The 19038-nt window shown below is 61.8% G+C and overlaps 1 protein-coding gene and 1 long non-coding RNA gene across 7 annotated transcripts in view; one reads left to right on the forward strand and one right to left on the reverse strand.

Annotated features, from left to right (window-relative positions):
• PRR5 (proline rich 5) overlaps positions 1–19038 on the reverse strand; it is a 58309-nt gene that overhangs the window by 17661 nt on the left and 21610 nt on the right. For 3 of the 6 annotated variants that reach the window (XM_085024450.1, XM_085024449.1, XM_021090911.2), the window contains exon 1: positions 8975–9337. In XM_085024450.1, the coding sequence (XP_084880576.1) occupies positions 8975–9111 (137 nt within the window). In that variant the 5' untranslated portion in view covers positions 9112–9337. 6 annotated transcript variants of the gene reach the window in all.
• LOC146403083 (uncharacterized) lies at positions 1335–8096 on the forward strand. The gene is made up of 5 exons (XR_014845369.1): positions 1335–1470; positions 1998–3245; positions 3360–3563; positions 4457–4984; positions 7921–8096. It is a non-coding gene; the product is annotated as an uncharacterized LOC146403083 (long non-coding RNA).

Consider the following 19038-nt stretch of genomic DNA (forward strand, 5'->3'; position numbering starts at 1 on the left):
ACCGGCCTCTCCCACCCTCAAACATAACTAAGACTGGCGCTTGCAGCTGTGCTTCCAGTGTCTGGGCGCTGGCCCCTGCCGCCCTCTCTGACCTGGGTACCTGTGTCACCGGCACCCCACCCCTCAGGGAAGCTGCCCGCACCGCAGGGCCTTTGCACGTCATTTCTTCAGTCGGGTCTTGCCCCCCCACCACTTGCATCTACGTGGACCCTTTGTTCGGGTCACAGGTGGTCACAAGTCCACAAGCCATCTCAGTGTTTACAACACCTGTCAGCGTGCACCTACGTGTTTACAGGTGATTTGTTTGATCCATTGGTTTAATCTATAAACCTCGGAGCACAGGGCCCTGGGTTGTTCACGGACCCGGTGCTCAGCACCTGGCTCAAAGGAGCAGCCCGGAGAGTCCCCGGGAGATGCATCCTGGGCCCCGCCCATTCCTACCTGCTGGATCTCTGCCGCACCCTCCTCTCACGCCACCTCCCCGCACCTCCCCTGGCAGCCGTTGCCTCCCGGCCCAGGGCCCTGCAGATACAGCCCAAGACCTGGACCAGGCATTCGAGGCTTGTCTGGAATGGTCCCTCCCCACATTCCTGGGCAGCCCATACCCTAACCTCATGGAGCACAGGGCCTGCCAGGGGCGCCTCACTCAGGCTCTTTGTACCCACGGCCCCTCCTACCTGGGCTGGGGGTGGCACTTATGCTATCTACCAGGCAAGCAGCTATTCGATTCGGAGCCTTGGCTAGAGGCTGCCGCCTCCAAGAAGCCCTCCTGACCTCCTTCCTTCCCCAGGGAGGCCTGGGCCCCAGGACTTTGTGAGTTTACTTTCATGTCAGTGCCTGCCACCAGCCATAAGCCCCCCAGGGTGAAAACCAGGTCTGGGGGGGCTCCGCCACAGACGCAATGTGATTCTCGGCATGGAGGGACAGCTGAGTGAGCGTGCGGTTCACACTGTGGAGCAGGCAGGGCCCACCCAGCTCCTGAGGCCCTGCTTTCATCAGCTGCCCCCTCCCCAGCATCATGGACTGGCCGCCCACTTTGCAGATGAGGAGACTGAGCCTCAGGGAGGCCAAGTCCTGGGAGCCCACGGCGCTCACCCAGCAGCCTGCCGACACAGAGCCAGGTCCAGGCCCCCATCCCAGGTGGGTGAAGGAGGCTCTCAGCAGTGCAGGGACGGGGCCGGGTTCCACAGCTGGTCCTGACCCGGCCAGAGGCCTTGTCACCTGACCCATGTGCCTGATTCCTCACCACTCCAGGCCTGGGGCTGGAATGTCGCTTACTTGCGTGTCCAGGAAAGCCCGCCCGCGAATTGCTACTTCCTGCCTGTGAAACAGGGGTCGTGAGGGTGCCTGCCCCCAGGTCGCTGGGAGGACGGAAGCCTGGCCAGAGCCGGGCCTGGCGTGTGGTCACGGCTAGGACTGTGCCCACCTGCTAGAAGCCTGCGGTGGACCCAGCCCCACAACTGTGTCACGGTAAGGCTGCTCCCCACTTGTGGACTGAGAAAAGGACTCGGACGCAAGTCTACTGGCTGCCAGGAAGCCAGCTGTCCTACTGCAGCTGCCACCCTGAAATCCTAACAGCTGGAGCCTCACTGCCCTGGGGGCTGCTGGGGGGGCAGATGCAGGACAAGCACAGAGCCGGGGGTCTGCAGCCTCAGTCCTGCGGGCTGGGGAGCCTGGGGGCTGGCAGAGGGGCCCTCCTGACATTCAGAGGGGGCCCCTGCCAAGTCCTCCTTGGGGGTCCAGGCCTCCATCAGGCCGAGGGGACAGCATGGCTGGGGCCCACCTGTTCCTGCTGCTCTCAGAGCCCGGCCTCACCAGCCCCTCCTCCTTCCTCCCTTAAACCTTCCAGAGGGAGCCCAGCCCACTCTGGTCCCCAGCCCAGAGGCGACCCTAACCACCTGGCCTTGGATGGTCTTTTCCCGAAGCCCTGGAGCTGGTGGGGGGTGGGGGTGTGGATCCAGCGCCCTCTGTGTCACTTAAACCACCCCCCACCCTAGATCTGAGCAACACCGGCCTCCTGCCTCAGGGCTGCCGTCCTCCCAACTGCCTCTTCTGGAGACTCACTGGTCAGGTCCCCCCTCGCAGGGGTGAGTCGCTGTTTGGTTTAGCCCCAGGGTCACCCCTGAGATCTGCGCCCCACACCCCCAGCCCAACCCAGCCTCCTGTCCTGGTGGACTGGGTTCTGCCTTTCCCACTTCCAGCTCCCTGGCTGGGACAGGTGTGGGCCTGGTTCGAATCCCAGCTCTGGGCTGCCTGCTGCATGCGTCCATCCCGAGACTGGACCCTGTGGGCCTCAGTGTCCCTGTCTGTCTAATGGGACTCAGAATGACAGCCCCTATAAGAGACGCTGAGGGGCAGACAGGGCCCTGAGGGGTTACATGGGACTGGGGTTGGGGGGCAGGGCCCAGAAGCACCCCCTGCAGCCCGGCCCTCTGCCCTGGGCTTCCCTCCATCCCCCCCCCCCTTCCCCCGACCTCGGCGTGAGGGCGAACTGTAACAGCCCAGGCTGCAGAAGCAAACACGAGGCTCAGAGAAGCCAGGCGATGGCCCGAGTCACACAGCTCGATGCCTGGCAGGACCAGAACGGAGTCCAGGCCCACAGCCCTGCCACCCCTCGCAGCTGCTCAAACCGGTGGTGGGGGACAGGCAGGGCCCGGCTCCCCCTGCTTCCTTCCAGCCGAGGTCCACGATCCTTCCAAAGTCTGAGGTGGGGAAATAGCAAAGGCTCGCCGTGGGCCGCCGGTGGGGAGAGGAGGGCCCGCGTGTGACTTAACCCCCGGGACAGAAGTGAAACCCCGGCCGCGGCCTCCAAGACCAGAGGCAGGCAGGCTGGGCCTCGTGGAACCCGCAGGGGCCCGGGGGCTTCCGGGGGAGGCCCGGGGGGGTGGCTGACCCGTCCCCCAGCTGCCTCCTCTCACCGCCAGGCCGTCCCTCCCCCATGGAGGGGACAGGAGGGCAGGGGCGAGTCTCACCACCTGTCACCTGAGCATGGGGTGGGGCTCCACAGTGCTGGACCTGCTGCTACCAGGGCTGGCGGGGGCAGGACGGGGCCCATGGTCAGGCCTAGGAGGAAGGGCTGACGGCAGGAGCTCTTGAACCCACCCATGGCCACCCTGGCTCAGGCTGGGGCTGGAGCAGGGCTGCGAGCAGCTGGGGCCCCAGCTGGGCGGGTCCCATGTCAACGCCTGCCCATGCAGGAAGTGCTGACAGAGGGAGTAGGTGGGGCCCCCAAGGCCTGGCCTCTGGCGGCTCGGGACCCCGCCCCTCTGGGGACTCCTGGAGAGGCGGAGGCTCAGAAAACAGAGAGGAGGGCAGGCTTCTGCCAGGTGCCCCCAGAAAGCCTCCCTGGACCCCAAGAGGGGCGGGCACTTCCTCCAGTGCTTGTTTTGTTCTTTGTTTTTGTCTTTTAAGGGCCACACCCGCGGCATACAGAGGTTCCCAGGCTAGGGTTCTAATCAGAGCTGCAGCTGCCAGCCTACAACCACAGCTCTCGGCAACGCTGGATCCCGGACCCACTGAGCGAGGCTGGGGATCGAACCTGCATCCTCATGGATACTAGTCAGGTTGGTTTCCACTGAGCCACAACGGCAACTCCACTTCCTTTGGTGTTGAGGCCTGGCTTGTCTCGGACCTGGCCTGTGAGTGGGGTAGATGGAGGCGCTTGGCTCCGTGGGGTCCCCCCACACCCCAGTCCCTCACTTAACAGCCAGGACTCTAGTCCTTCCTTTGCCTCACCCAAACAAGGGTGACCAGAGCCGGAGGGTCCTCATCTGTATCTGGGCTGGGGGTCGCACCCAGGAAGTTGGGGGGGCTGCTTGGCTCTGCCCCAGCCATCCCCCAAGTGTCTGCAGGCCTCCTCTTCACCCCCAGTTGAAAGGTACGGGGGGGACAGGCGACTTAGAAGCCAATCCTGACCTCGCGCTGGGCCTCGATCTGACCCCCTGGGAAATGGGGGGTGAGGACACCCCTCTCGGGCCTGTGGGCAGGTTGCCCTGCTCCTTGGCAAACAAGCATCGCTCTGTCCCCAGCTCCGACAATTCCCCACCTCCCACCCGGGCTCCTGGCTGAGCGGGAGGGACCCCACGCCCACGACCCCCTGGCGCACCAGGCAAGAGCCTGGAGGGTTTCCCCAGAGGCCCACCTGCCCTGACAGGTGCCCGTGTCCCCCCCACAGCCGTCTGCTTCACGTTCCCACCCACGAGGCTAGGAGGCCAGGTTCTGGTCACCGTGGGTGGGAGACGTGGGGGCCCAGGGCGAGCAGCCCAGCAGAGGCATGTCCCGAGGCTGCTGGAACCAAAGCCCACACACTTAGCGGCTTAAAACCAGCCAAAGCTATTTCCTTATGGTTCTGACGCCGGAAGCTCTAGGTCAGGGTCACGGGGCTGGAATCAAGGTGTCATTAGCACTGGCTCCTTCTGGAGGCTCCAGGGGAGAATCTGCTTCTGGCCTTTTCCAGCTTCCAGAGGCGCCCACGGTCCTGGGCCTGGGCCCTCCTGCCAGCCTTCAAGCCTGCGGTGCGGCCCCTCTCCCCTCTGCTGGAACTCTGACCCCCGGCCTCCCGCCCATAAAGACTTCGTGATGACACCGGGCCCGCCTGTATCATCTCCCCACCTGGAGATCTACTCACTCATATCTGCAAAGTCCCTGTCACCGTGGAAGGGAACATCCCCAGGTTCCGGGCCATCTCTGGGGGTCATTGGTCTGCTGACCACACCCTGGCTGCCTCAGGGGGGCAGGGGCTCAGGGCCAGACACAGGCCCCCACCCCCCACCCCCCACCAACAGGTCACCCTGGAGGCTTCAGCCAACCTCCTCCGCGCCCTCAGAGACCCCCAGGAGGTGGTGGCCGAAGCTCTGGAGTTAGACCTGGCCAGTCCCCGGCCCTCTTGAGCCTCAGTGTTCTCATCTGCAAGATGGGGTGACAAGCCCCACCCTGAAGGCTGTGGCGGGGTGAAAGCAGCTCCTCTACACAGAGGTTGGGACAGGTGGGCAGGGTGGGCACCGCTGTCTGGGGGTGGGGCACTCACGGGCCAGGAGACCCGGGGGCAGGACACTTGGTGGGGGTTGGGCCAGCGGCTTGCTTCTAGAACCAGGGATGTGCAGACGCGGTGGGCTACAGCCTGCGGGGGGCTCTGACCACCAACCCGGCCTCACCTGGCCCCAGAGGACACGAACTCACACGGTCCTGGGCAGTGGCTTCATAAAGCCCAGGGGTCAGAGGCCACGTCAGCAGGGCTCTTGATCAGGCCCCTGGCCCCTGGCCCCCGTTTCCCTACCCAGAGCTGAGGACTTCACTCCAGCCTTCGAGGCGCATCTGTGGGAGTGAGAGGGCAGCGTTGCCCGTAGCGCCCGGGCACACAGCACACCTTCTCTCATCCATATGCTGGGTGGGCACTGGGCTTTCCAAACCAGGCACGTGGGCAGACCCAGGCCTGGCACGGGTAGGGCTGCATAATGGTTAAGACCCTCTGGCCCAAAGGCGGGGACAGGGGACTCCTGCCGGGGTTTGGGGAGCTCCTCCCTGCCCCCCAGCTGGCCCCTCTGCTCAGGAACTCAACCTTCATGGAGCTGGAGGCCCTGGACACACATGGGGTCAGCGAGGACCCGTGGGGTGAAGCCAGGGACAGACAGGGACACAATGTGCCTTGTCCAGGCCCTTGGGGAGGGGAAAGGGGCTTCGGGTGGGAGTGACAGACAGGCCTTCTAAGGGGCTCTGTGGCCACCTCTCTGCAGTGCCAGCACTGGGCTGGGCACAGGGGAGAAGCCTCCCCCTAGAGCAGCCATGGTGCTCAGGGTCTGACAGTTCAGTTCTAGCTCACAGTGTGTGAGCATGACCCAGCCAGTCGGCAGCCCGGCACCCACACGTTCCTGGTGCACCCATGGGAGAGGGGAACGTGGACCCCAGCTGCGTGCAGCCAGCACTCAGGTTCACCTGCTTTAGCATCTTGCCAGCCCTGTGCATCACCTGCACGCACCTTGTGGGCGTGCCTGCATCCTGGTTTACCCCATCTCCCTGTATGGACTCCGGGCTCCAGGAGGCTGTGTGTTTGACGCCAGGCCCGGGCCGGCCCAGGGCCAGGGAGTGAGTGAATGAATGTGTGTGGATCCACCTTCACGGCTGCAAGCAGTGTATTCTGCCCCACGGCCAGATGAGGAAACAGGCACAGAGAATGTAGGGGATGGGCCCAGGGTCACCGCAGTGGGTTGAGTAGGGTCCCCAAACTCACGTCCACCTGGTACCCCAGATTTTATTTGGAAACAGGGTCTTTGCAGATATAATTAGTTAAGGATCTTGAGACAAACCAACTTGGATTTTAGGGTCAGCCCTACATCCAATGACTGGTGTCTTTAGAAGCGCAGTTGGGACACAGGGACAGAGAGAAGGCCAGGTGAGGACAGAAGCAGACAGCAAAGTGATGTGGCCACAGGCCAAGGAGCCCCCAGGAGCTGGGAAGGGGGAGGAAGAACCCTCCCCTAGAGCCTCTGGAGGGGGCGAGGCCCTGATGACACCTTGATTTTGGATTTCGGGTACCTCCAGAACTATGAAGGACTTTGTCTTAAGCTACCAAGTTTGTGGCCATTTGTGACAGCTGTGGTCACCCGAGAAATGGGGGTTCTTCTTGGACTCAGAATGAGCCCACAACTCAGCAAAGCAGGACCCGCACTGTCCAGAATCCTGAGGCTGTTATCCTAGGGGGGCCCTAGCAGGGAGCCCTGCAGTGGGGGGACAGGCAGTGACCAGAAGGGGCCCCGGTTCTCCAAGAGTTCCTGCAGTGTGTGTGCTGGCAGCAGAAGGCACTGCCCCTCCCCGGCTTGGGCTCCCTCTGCCCAGGGAGGTGCGCTGGGGCTCTGCTCTGCGGTGTCCGCCAGGCAGGTCGCCCGGTGCCGTGTCCCCCTCTGCACCTCTAAATGGGGAGCGGGTCCAAGGGCTGGGAGGCTCGGGGCCTTCACGGTGCTAAGCTGCGGGACGGGGCGCAGAATAGCACTGACGCTCTAAACTCCTTTAGGTGAAAAGCAGTGGAGTGACTCAGGCGGCCTGTCCTCACAGGAACCTCCCTGAGCTCTGGAAGACTCAGAGCCGAGCCCAGGGTGCCCCACCTCTGCCTGGGGACCCCCCAGCAGGGCTGACTGCAGCAGGAGACCCCAGCAGGGGCAGAAGGCTCAGAAACCTGGTGAAGGCTCGGGAACCAGCAGACCCCTGAGGGCGCCCCCAATCCTGGCGCCACAGGCCCATCCTGACATGCGGTTGTCCCCAGCACGGGTTTGAGCTTGAGTTAGGAGTTACAAAGGACCCACTATGTGCCAGGCACATGCTGAGGGCTTTGACCTTCACACTGAATCCCTACAACAGCCCTGTGAGGTGGACACTCTTATTTAGCCCTTTTTTTTTCCCTTTTTTTGGTCTTTTGGTCTTTTTAGGGCCACAGCTGCAGCATATGGAGGTTCCCAGGCTAGGGGTCTAATCGGAGCTGTAGCCGCTGGCCTACGCTACAGCCACAGCAATGCTGGATCCCAGCCGTGTCTGCGATCTACACCACAGCTCATAGCAACGCCGGATTCTTGACCCAGTGAGCAAGGCCAGGGATCAAACCTGCAACCAACCTCATGGTTCCTAGTCGGAGTCGTTTCCGCTGAGCCACAACGGGAACTCCCTCTCATTAGCCCATTTTATGGACAAGGAAATCGAGGACCAGAGAGGCAAAAAAAGACTTGCTCAAGGCCATGCAGCAGGTTAGAGGCAGAGCTGGGATTTGAACTAAATCTGTTTGGCTCCTTCCACTAAACCAGGGCAGAGAAATGAGGCAGGAGGCTGGTCTCTTATCTCAATTCTGGGAGAGGAGAAAGCCCACTTAAGACGGCGTGGTGCGGTGGCTGGGTTGATGCGGTTCCCTAAGGAGGATCCTTCCTTCGCTGTCCCCAGCTCAGGCCTGTGTGTGTGCCCGCTGACCGACAGGGAAACTGAGGCAGCTGGGTGGAGGACAGAAGACAAACTTGGCTGTGAACGACTGTGTCCTGCCTGGCACATGGAAGAGGGTCTCAGGCTGGCAGCCCTGTGCCCACCCTGATGCTCAGGAAAAGACTGCTATGCCCAGTAAACACGTGTCTGTATCGACAGTCGGCTTCTTGGTAGCCAAGACCCCAGGGGGCAGAAGGTCTGCAGGATTCCACTGCCCGGTGTGTGTCGGGGAAACAGCCCCCACAGCCCCCAGAACAGCTGCCCCATTCTCTTCTCGCCCCCTCCCATCTCCTTTTGGTGGAAATATCTATTTTTGAAAAGGGCTCCTGGGCAAACACGGTGGGAAATCCCACCAAATTAACCGCATCTTTTCCCGATCCCAGCCTTGCTCTTCAAACAAAGCTGGGGTTGGTGGCGGGGCTTCCCACGCCCCTGCTTGTCTGGGAAGGGCCCGCGGGGGAGGGTGGTCTAAGGAATGCCGGGCAGCTGCGGCCCCCCTGCTCACGGCCGGCCGGGAGGGCGGGAGGCCGCTCAAGGGAAAGCCATCCGCCTACCCCCAACCAAAGGGACCTGAACGCAGAAACAGGAAACGCAGCGGCAACCCACTACTGCGCCCGCGAGGCTCATCTGCGAAATGGGATAAATACTTCCTGCTCTATTTACCTCCCAGGTTGCCATGGGCACTGGAGCGGGGACGTGGGAAGACCCTGGGCGGGGGGGGTGGGGCACGAGGAGCTGGATCCAGGCCCAGCCCACCACCCACCAGCTGGGCGCTTTGGGACCAGCCCCGGGTCCGCAGTTTTATCCCTCGGTTCTAGAAACACGTTGCACTAAACTTCCCTCCCCGCCCGAACAACTCCGGCGGAGCAAGTTCTCCACAAACTGTAAAGTGCCACGCTGCCCCCGGCACAGTTCCGGGCTGGGGGCCGGCCCTCGCCCATGGACCGGTTCGAGGGCCCCCCCTCCCCCGGCCCCGGGACCCGGGGCCCGCGGGCGGGCCGGGAGGGCGCGGCCTTACCTGTTCCAGGTGGCGTTGGCGCAGGCCCGGCGCTGCTGCGTGCCCCGCTCCTCCGCGGCGGCGGCTGCCGGCTCTCTCTTGCCCAGGTCACTGAGGCTGGGCGAACTCATGAACTTCAACCTGCGGAGAGTCCTCATGGTGACCCCGATTGCCGGCTCGGCGCCCACGCGCGCCCTGCGCCACGCTGCGCCGCCGGCCCCGGCCGGCGCTGCGCCCTCTACGAGGAAACTTGGGCGAAAGCAGGAAGCCAAGCGGCCCTCCGGGATTCCGCCCCGGCCCCGCGCCTCCGCCCCGGGCCCCGCGCCTGCCGCCCCGCCGGGTTAATCATTGCTCCGAGCGGCCGCAGCGTGGAGCTCCAGGAGCGCGGCGGGTAGCGCAGACCCGGCGCAAAAGGGGCCCGGGGCGGGGCCGGGCCAGAGGGGGCGGGGCCCAGGACGGGGGCGGAGCAGGGGCGGCCTCCGGAGCGGACAAGGGGGCGTGGCTTGTGGACCCAGGCGGGGCCTCAAGAAAGGGGGCGGGCTGATGGGCAGGACCACTAGCTGGGGGCGGGGCCGGCGCTTCCGCAGCCTTAATCGCCGCCTGCCCAGCGCCCCCTGAGTCCGCCCCCGTGGGGCCTTGTTCTGGCCCCCTCTGTTCTTCCGAGGGCCCAAAGTGCCCACCGGAAACGAACATGCACGAACGCACAATCCAACCGCAGGCGTCTGCCCCGCGCCGGCCCCTGGGACCACACCCACACGGTGCTCAGCTTCCCGCCTGTCCCAGACCCCTGGGGCACTGGGGCCTCGAAACCACCCCACCTCGCCGTCCTTCCGCACAGGGCCTGTGCCCACACAAGTCCCTCAAGACCCCGGCGGGTGGACCCAGACTCCTCTGTGGTTCTCATAAAGCCTGGATGGAGGTCTCCGGCCCGTTTTCCAGTTTAGGAAACTGAGGTTCAGAGGGTGAAAGAACTTCCCAACATCACACAATCAACAAAGAACAAAGCTGGGCCTAACCCAGGCTTCCTGAGCACACAGTACGACACCCCTCCAGCTTCTGGGATTCGCTCAGGGCTCGGCTTCCCCGGCCACCTCCACTGGGCCAGCCAGCACAGCCCTGCCTCCCCCCTCTGACTTCCTTGGCCTTTCCTGAAACAAGGACTGTGCTGAGCAAGTTCTGGTGTCACCAGGCCCCAGCCCCCTGTCTTCCTATAAATGCTTCCTAGCTGAGTGGGGAGGTGGGGGCTGCTCCTAGAACCTCAGCACCAGAAGGGTGTTAGAGGCCCCCCAATGTGGTGTGGAAGGGGGGACCAAGGCCCAGAGCCCACTGGATCCAGGGCCCTGTGCCACGGTGTGTGCGTGAGCCCCACCCTCCTTGATGGCAGAACCAAAGCTCTTGGCCCTTCAGAGAGTGGGGCCTGCTAATTCAGCCCACCGCAGAGCCGGTGGACATGCTGGCCTGCACTCAGAGCCAGGGTCAGCGCCTCCGCATGAAGGGGGCGGTGGAAGGGCCAGGTTCAGCCCCCCAGGCTGGAGCTCTCTGCTGGATGGATGACCTGGGCGGGATGGTTTGCCAAGGCCAGGCCGAGCCACGAATGAGTTTCTTTGTGGCTCCAGGAACCAGGAGAGCCTCGTATAAGGTGTATGAGAACCTGGTAAGGAGACACTGCCCAGTGGAAAGTCCACCAGCATTTCTTGAGCACCTACTCTGTGCCAGACATTACCCTCAATCTAGGGAGGCAGAGTCACGCCTGGCCAACTCCTGACCCCGAGCTCAAAATCAAGGCACCAGAGACCCTTGACTCCCCCAGAGCCTGTCACCCCCCCAAGGCTGAGACCTGCATGGCCCTGCGTGAGCTGACCGGCCAGGAGGAACTGCCCTCTCTGTCAAGTCCCTGCTGGTTTCTCACCCCTTTAGAAACATCTGGGGACCCCGTGTGCTCCTTCCGCGTCCACATCACCTCCCCAGGCCAGGACAACAGACACTCCCTGAAGGACACTGAACAAGCGAGGTGGCCGGAGTGATGACTGACACACCCATATGCTCCTGTGCTCGAGCTTCTGCTGCCTCCCAAGGCGCTGAGGATCAGGTCCACAGCCTGAAATCCCGCCTCTCCTCCCCCACCTCCTTCTCCTTTTTTCCCCCTTTTTTGGCTGCCTCGCAGTGTATGGACTTCCCCGGCCAAGGGTCAGATCCCAGCCGTAGCTGCAACCTATGCCTTGGCTGCGGCAATGCCAGCTCCTTTAACCCACTGTGCCAGGCCTGGGATGGAACCTGTGTCCTGGCGCTGTAGAGACTCTGCTGATCCTGTTGCACCCCAGCGGGAACTCCTCCTCGCCCTCCCCCTTCTGACCTCCTGCACCCTGGGTTAGGCTCCGAGGTGGCCCTCGGGCCATTTGGTGACTTTTCCATCTGCTGCTGTAGACCAGGAAGGCCAGGATAGACAACCGCTTCACGCCCCCTACCTTCCTGAGCCCAGGGTGCAGGAGGCACGCAGCGGACATTTGGTTACACGGAGGGATAAATCTATTTCACAGGTAGGAAGGGATTAAACCCTTTGTAAAGGGTGCCACACTGGACAGAGACAGAGCCCCTGTCACTGCCCCTGGTGTAAATGCAGCAGAGAGTCACCGGGATGGGGGCAGAGCCGGGGTGGACGGGATGAAGAATGGTTTCCCAAGCCGCAGGGGGCTGCCTTCGTTGGCTCGGCTCAGGAGGGGCCCGCTCGGTGGGGAGGGAGGCTGGGCTGCTCTGGATGAGAAACTCAAGGTTAAAATGGGAGACGCGCGCCAAGGGCAGCCCGAGGTGGGAGGAAACAGAAGACGAACGAGGCCCTGGGAGGAGAGGCCAGCAAGAAATGCTGGACGTGGGGCAGGCCGGGGGATCTCAAAGCCGTCTTTGAGATCAGTGTTAAGGAATTGGCCATGACTGCTCTCTCGCCCCATCTGCCAACCTTTGTATGCGCTGTCTACACCCAACAGCCCAGTGCTGGGGGTAAGGGTGGAGATTTGGGCGAAGGCGCTGCTGCCCTGTGTTTGGGCTGGTGACAGTCACAGAGGGGCACCGGGCGAGGAGGGGGGCCTGGCAGGAGCAGTCAGCCCCCAGGGCCCACATCTGAGGCAGAGGCCAAGAGGGGACAAACCATCACACCCCCAGAGCGGAGGGCAAAGGGGTGGCCGACGGCCAAGTCCAGCTCCTAAGTGAGTTCCGCACAGCCTGCCGCGTGGTGGAGAAACAAAAAACCCAACCGCGTGCAGCCAAGGCTTTACAATGGAGGCACTGACATCGGAAACCCTGATTTCTGGCTTCCTGGGACGTGTCAGATGACTGGGCCTCCAGGACCGGAGGTCCCATGTGACAGCTCTGGCTGAGCCGCTGCCCCCGCAGGCAGGCATGGGGCACCAGGTTCCCGCCGGGTTCTCCCCTCACTTATGGGGCCTTCCAGGCCAGATCAGGGGTTGGGGATTGAGCAGTCGTATTGCATGCGCTCCTGTGTGTGTGTGTATGTGTGTGTGTGTGTGTGTGTGTGTGTGTGTACGCACACAGGCAGGCATGCAGGCACACACACAGGCATGCAGGCACGCACGCTGCTGGGTGGGGCCCATCTGTGGCTGGGACTCAGGGAAGGGAAATGCCCTCCGTTCAAGGGAATGGGAGTTGGAGTGGGGTACCCATGCATGTACCCCAAAGCTGCCAGAGGAACCTTGCTCCACGAACTGTGCCAGGCCTGGTGGCATCAACCATGCCCTCTCCTCCTCCAGGATCCGAACTTCATTCCAGCCCTTCTCCCACCAGCAGAACGTTGGGACCTGGCGCCCTGGTCACTCGGGGGGAGCCCCTAGGGGCTTTTCCTTCTGTTGGGAGAGGGATTCCTCCATTGGGTGTACAGAACGGGGGTCCACTGGCCCTGCCACCAAGTCAGGTGACCTCTGGGGCCTGCCTCGCTTTGCCCATTTGTCAGATGGGTGGGGTTGAGGGTTGAGGGGTGCGAAATGAGGCCCCAGACAGCCCTTTAGAAGTCATGTGGTCCCCGAAGATGTGGCAGGAGGTGACCCAGGTTGGTTTTGATCCCGAGGGGTGACTGCCCAGGGGCTGGCCTGGAAATTTCATGTTACGGGCACCGTGCTAGAACCAGCAGTGAATTTTACGATGGGCCTGGCATCTCTAGACGGGCTCAGGGCACTGGGACTTTGGGGCTGGTTAAAATGCCTCTTCTCAGCCTCTGCTGGGAACCCCGATCAGGCTTTTTGGGGATCCTGGCCTGGGGATTGCTAATGAGCATCTCAGGGGGCTCCCAGCCCTGAGCCTGGCTCAGCCCCTCATTTCACAGATGGACAGCCTGAAGCCTGGGGGCAGGACTGCACTAAGTCTGTGCATCTCTGAAACTCGGGTCTCTAGGCATCTAGTCAGCCAGGCTGAGTACACCAGTGGGGAAGAGAGCGGCCAGTGTCCTTGCCGCCCCCTCACTGGTACCAACCTCAGCTGGCTGTGCCCTGCCCCTCCACCCAGGCCCTGCCCGCTCTGAGGGGCGCTCCTGCCCCCTGGTGGAGAAGACTGGTGCTCCCCAAAGCTGACTGAGAAAGTTCCTCTGGCCCACTAGGGAACCCCTGGGACAGTGGCTCTGCAGGGGAAGCCCTGGAGACCCAGGGAGGGGCTTGGCAATGTGCCAGGCACAGGGAGCCGTGGGGTGGGCGTGCCTGGCTCATCCCTCCCTTCTCTGGAATGGACAGGGATGGGGACACACCCACCACACGATGGGGTGCGGTGGGATCAGACCGTTGACGCAGTCGTGGGGGGCCTGCCGAGGGCTTGCTTACTGCTGGCTATTCCATCGCACTGCAGAGATTCCCAAGTCAGGGCTGAACCCACGCCACCCAGAGTGACTCCAGCATCAATCACCGTTAGCCTGGTCACCTCCAAAGGCTTTGCAATGTGCAGGTTCTCAGTGACCGTCCCAAGGCTGGACAACCAGTCACCACCCACGGCTGGATGGGCGTTGGGCCATCAAAAGCAACCGCGTGTTGTATTTCTTTTTTCTTTTTCTTTCTTTCTTTTTTTGGTCTTTTTGCCTTTTCTAGAGCCACACCCGTGGCATATGGAGGTTCCCAGGCTAGGGGTCCAATCAGAGCTGTAGCTGCCAGCCTATGCCACAGGCACAACAACGCAGGATCCAAGCTGCATCTGCGACCTATACCACAGCTCGTGGCAATGCCGGATCCTTAACCCACTGAGCGAGGCCAGGGATCGAACCCAAAACCTCACAGTTCCTAGTCGGATTCGTTAACCACTGAGCCACGACGGGACCTCGGTGTGTTGTATTTCATGAATGGGGGAATTCACTGAGGCTCCCCTGTGCCAAGCCTGGGGTGGGGGCACCAACACCAAGGGTGGGGGCGCTGCCCTCAAGGTGCTCCAGAGGAAATGTCCCTTCTGGTGGCTTCAGAGCCTATATGGATTATTATTACCCCTATTCACAGACGGGGACAGCGAGGCTGAGGAGGGGCACCCTGCTTGCTCGAGCTGTCAGTTAGAAGGTGTGGGAGTGGGGACACTGTACTTCTGGGGGGGGGAACAAAGCCCACCTCCCCAGTGCTTTGATAAATGCTGGAAACATGATCACTGAGCACCTACTGTATGCCTGCCACTGTTCTAGGCGTCAGGAATACAGCAGGGGGAGTTCTCTGGTGGCTCAGTGGGTTGAGGATCTGGCACTGTCACTGCCATGGTGTGGGTTCGATCCCTGGCTGGGGAACTTCTGCATGCTGCGGGTATGGCCAGAAAAAAAAAAAAAAGAATACAGCTGATGACAAGAAAGTAGGGTCTCTGCCATCAGGGAGGGAGCTCGCGTCCCATCCCAGCTCTGCCATCCACTATCTGCCAACCTTCTCTTGTTTCCCTCAAGACTTCTCCCTACCAGCCGAGCCCACCCCCACCCCGCTGCCCACGGGGCCCTACCTGGGGCTGTTCCCCGTGCTAGTGGTTTCTGTCCTGTGCGCTCATCCCCCCTCCTTCTGATCTGGATCCCAGTCTTAGGGTGAGTGAGAGGGTTTTTTTTTTTTTTTTTTTTCCTGTCACTTTAGGGCCGCACCTGCAGCCTGTGGAAGTTCCTAGGCTATGGTTTGAATTGGAGAAGCAACTGCTGGCCTACACCAGAGCCACAGCAACGCCAGATCGGAGCTTCATCCGCGACCTACCCCACAGCTTGTGGCAACACCAGATGCTTAACCCACTGAGTGAGGCCAGGGATCGAACCCACATCATCTGACTCGTGGATGCTGGTAGGGTTCTTAACTTACTGGGCTGAAACGGGAACTCCGGGGTGAGGGGGTTCTGATCAGCAGAGGTCCTTTTCCTAGCTCTCACGACCCCCCAAACCAGGTCGGCCAGCTCCACCCCCACAAGCCCCTGAACCCCCACCCCCTCCAGGGACTCCTCTGTGGGACGCACCGTCCAGCGTAAGCATGAGAATCAAATGAGGGCAGAGGTCACAGCCGATGCCTGTGGGGTCCTTGCCACTCCCTGGCTGTGTCGCAGCGTCCACCCTTCAATGTCCATAGCAGTTCCACAAGCAGGGGGCTGCTCCCATCAGCCCAGTTTACAGGCGAGCCAGCGGGAGCCCTGGGAAAAGTGGCTGGTCCAAAGTCAAATGACCGGGCCGGGCTTCAGCATCTGGGTGCTCGCTCAGCAGCCTCCTCCACCCATGAACATATGTTTGCCAGGACCCGGGGGAGCTGGGCCTGAATAAACAGCCACCACCTCCTTCCTTTAATCAATGTCACAAGAAGAGGCAACACCAGCAGATGGGGGGCTACCATCACCCAGGAGCCTGTCCCTCTCAGCCTCCTGTCTAGAGAAGGACCCACCGGCCTGTCCAGCCCCACACGCTCGAGTTGCAGAGTGAAGAAGCAATCTGCCTGCTGGGCTGAGTCCTGGGGTGCCCAGACCGCACGCTGGGTACGGGCGGTGATCCCCAAAAGACACACTGATATCCTAACCCCTTGCGCCTGTGTATGTGGCCTTATTTGGATCTAGGTCTCTGCAGATGTGACGGAGCAGAGCTAAGATCATATTGGAGTAGGTGGGCCCTGCACCCAGGGACGGATGTCCCTGTGAAAAGACTGCCCGAAGACACAGGGATACGGGCACAGCCGGAGGGATACGGGCACAGGGATACAGGCGCAGCCGGAGGGAGACAGGCACAGCCGGAGGGATACAGCCGGAGAGATACAGGCACAGGGATACAGGCGCAGCCAGAGGACAGCAGCATGGAGACAGGGTGGAAATGGGGGTGATGCCGCCACGGAGCCCAGCAATGCCAAGGCTTTGCCAGCAGAAGCCGCAAGAGACAGAAATGATCCTTGACCCCCTGATTTCGGACACGCAGCCTCCAAAACCATGAAGAGGTTGGAGTTTCTGCTGTGGCGCAGTGGGTTCAGAATCTGACTGCAGAGGTTCAGGTCACTGCGGAGGCTCGGGCTGGATCCCCGGTTGGGCACAGTGGGTTAAAGGATTGGGTGTTGCCACAGCTGTGGCTTGGATTCAGTGCTTTGCCTGGGAACTTCCATATGCCATGGGTGTAGCCATAAAAAGAAAAAAAAAATGAAGTAGAAAGAAAACAAACAAATAGAACCAGGAGAAAATCAGTGCTGGTTTTAAGCCACCCAGTTGGTGGCAATGGGTTAAGGCAGCCCTAAGATGCCAGCACACGGACTTTCCCCAAATGGGGCTGCACCCTCCGGAATCTGGCTGTGACCTTCACATCCAGGAAACCTACATCCAAACGTGGAAAGGTCGAGTCCCAACTCTCAGCAGGTGAGACACCTTCACCCCTCCTCTGATTTCTCTAACAGGGACCCCCGGGCTCCGGGAGATGGCAGGGGAGAGGTGGCTTGTGCAGAAGGCCCCGTGGCCCTGGGCCCTGCCCGCGAATGGGGCGGGCCACCCGCCTGCGCTTCCTGACCCGCACGTCTGCAGCTGCCCTTCCAGCTGGCCCCCCGAGCACCCCACTGTGCAGGCAGAGGCCACACAGGGCAGGGCTGGACGGACTGGGCTTGGCGTCCAGCTTTCTATCCTCTCCGGCACTTTCTTGGCCAGCAGGCTTTTCTTAGAAGAATCCTTAGAAAGAGCAAGTACCACGCGGGATGCCAGAACTCGCACTGATAACGAAAAGCCCCAGGAGGAGGGGCCTGAGGTTGACGGACGTGGGGGCTTTGCTGCTGTTTCTCTCCTTCCAAAGGGCGGGAAGGTTTAGCTCCAGTGTGGGGGAACTGCATCATCATCATTATTATTTTTGACTTCTTTTATTTTAGGGCTGCACTCGTGGCACATGGAAGTTCCCAGGCTAGGGGTCGAATCAGAGCTGTAGCTTCTGGCCTATGCCACAGCCACAGCCACAATCACACGGGATCTAAGCCATGTTTGCAGCCTACACCACAGCTCCCGGCAACGCTGGATCCTTCACCCATTGAGCGAGGCCAGGGATCAAACCTGCGTCCTCATGGATGCTAGTCAGATTCGTTTCTGCTGAGCCACAACGGGAACTCTGGGACCTGCCTTCTTGACTTTGCAAATAAAGCCCCAAGAGCCCAGTGAGGAGGTGATGCTGGGTCGGCTGGACTCTGTTAAGTCTAAGTTCTGCCCCCAGAGGAGGGGGTGCCCATCCAGGACACACCCCACTCGCCATCCTCCTGCTTCTGCAAAGATGCAGCTCGCAGTCCACGAGGGGATGGACTGAATGCAGGAGAAGCTGCTGCTGAGGTTTGCTGGAAGGTTTGGGGCAGCAGGGGGGGATCCCATCTCCTCCTGGGGCCCAGAGGTGCCCCTTACTGAGGGCCTGCCCTGGCCAGCCTGGCCCACGGCCTCCACTATAGCTCTGCCGGCTGGGTGTCCTCATTTCCCACCACTGGGGACACTGAGGTTCCACAACCTGATGTCACCTGCCAGGCCATGGGCTGATGTGGGGGGTAGGGGAAGGATGGACGCGGTGGTCCCCCCTCCAGTCCTGGCCTTTCTCCAGGGAAGGCTGTGGACTGAACCCAGGCCTTCTCCTGGAGGAGGCGGGGACCCTCCTGGCCTGAAGCGTGGGCAGGTAGTGCCACCCTGCTGTCCCCTTGATCCCTGCTGGGCCAGCAAATGCAGGCCCTGTCCCTGCCCCCAGAGCCGGTCCACCCACCCTCCCCTCCCCAGACCCGGCCTCCTGGCGTCGGGCCTCACAGCCTCTGGGAACCCGCCCTGAGCTCGGCGCACTCACTCTGCCACCCAGGCGGGACCTGCCCGTCTGCTCAGAGGCTTCAGCTGAGGCCCGCGGCCTGCAGGAGGAGCCCCGCATTTCCTGTGTGGTGTCCAAGCCCTCCACAGTCTGGGCACGGCCACCGTTTGCCCTGCTGCATCTCCCACTAAGCCCCTCCGGGCCCCGGCCTGCACCCCCCACTCCCAGAGACAAAGGGCCCACTGTCCCCAGCCGGCTCCCCGCCTCCGGGCCTTTACCCGGCCTCTGCCCTCTTCCTGGATGCACTTCCTGCTTTCCCTCCAACTCGTTTCTTTTTCAGTGAATTATATGAACAGCAAAAGGCAGCAGAGCATCGTGAATCAGAGTGTGGGCTCTGTTAACAGGCCACAGACGGCCCCGGGCTGGACTGTGGTCAGCGAGCAGCTGACCCCTTGGCCTGATCACTTTTGTTGAACTGGGCCTCAGTTTCCTCATCTGTAGAATGGGCAACAGAGTAACCCCTCCCTGCTGACCCCAGGGCTATAAATGCAATGCAGAGATGTCATATGCTCCGGATGGGCCTGGCACACAGTAGGTGCTTCTCAGCCTTAGCCATGACCACCAGCTGGCCTCCCGTGCGCCACGCCCAGTCCTCCCGCTTCCCCTGGGCCCTGGGTCCCCACCCTGGGGACGTGGACCTTCTTGCCTGGACCCGACTCAGCCAACAACCCGCAGGCCACCCTCCTGATCTGGCACGGGGCCTGCCTCCTCCATCAGGCTCCGGCTCCGCAGGGAGCAGGGCGAGGCAAATGCACACAGTGGACAAAGATGACCATTTGCTTCTTCTTCCTCTTTCTGTCTTTTTAGGGCTGCACAC

Source organism: Sus scrofa, chromosome 5 (genome assembly GCF_054392235.1).
Source record: "Sus scrofa isolate SSC_HxYL_T2T_F1_AM1 chromosome 5, Sscrofa_HxYL_maternal_Yorkshire_Landrace_v2.0, whole genome shotgun sequence".
NCBI lineage: Eukaryota > Metazoa > Chordata > Mammalia > Artiodactyla > Suidae > Sus > Sus scrofa.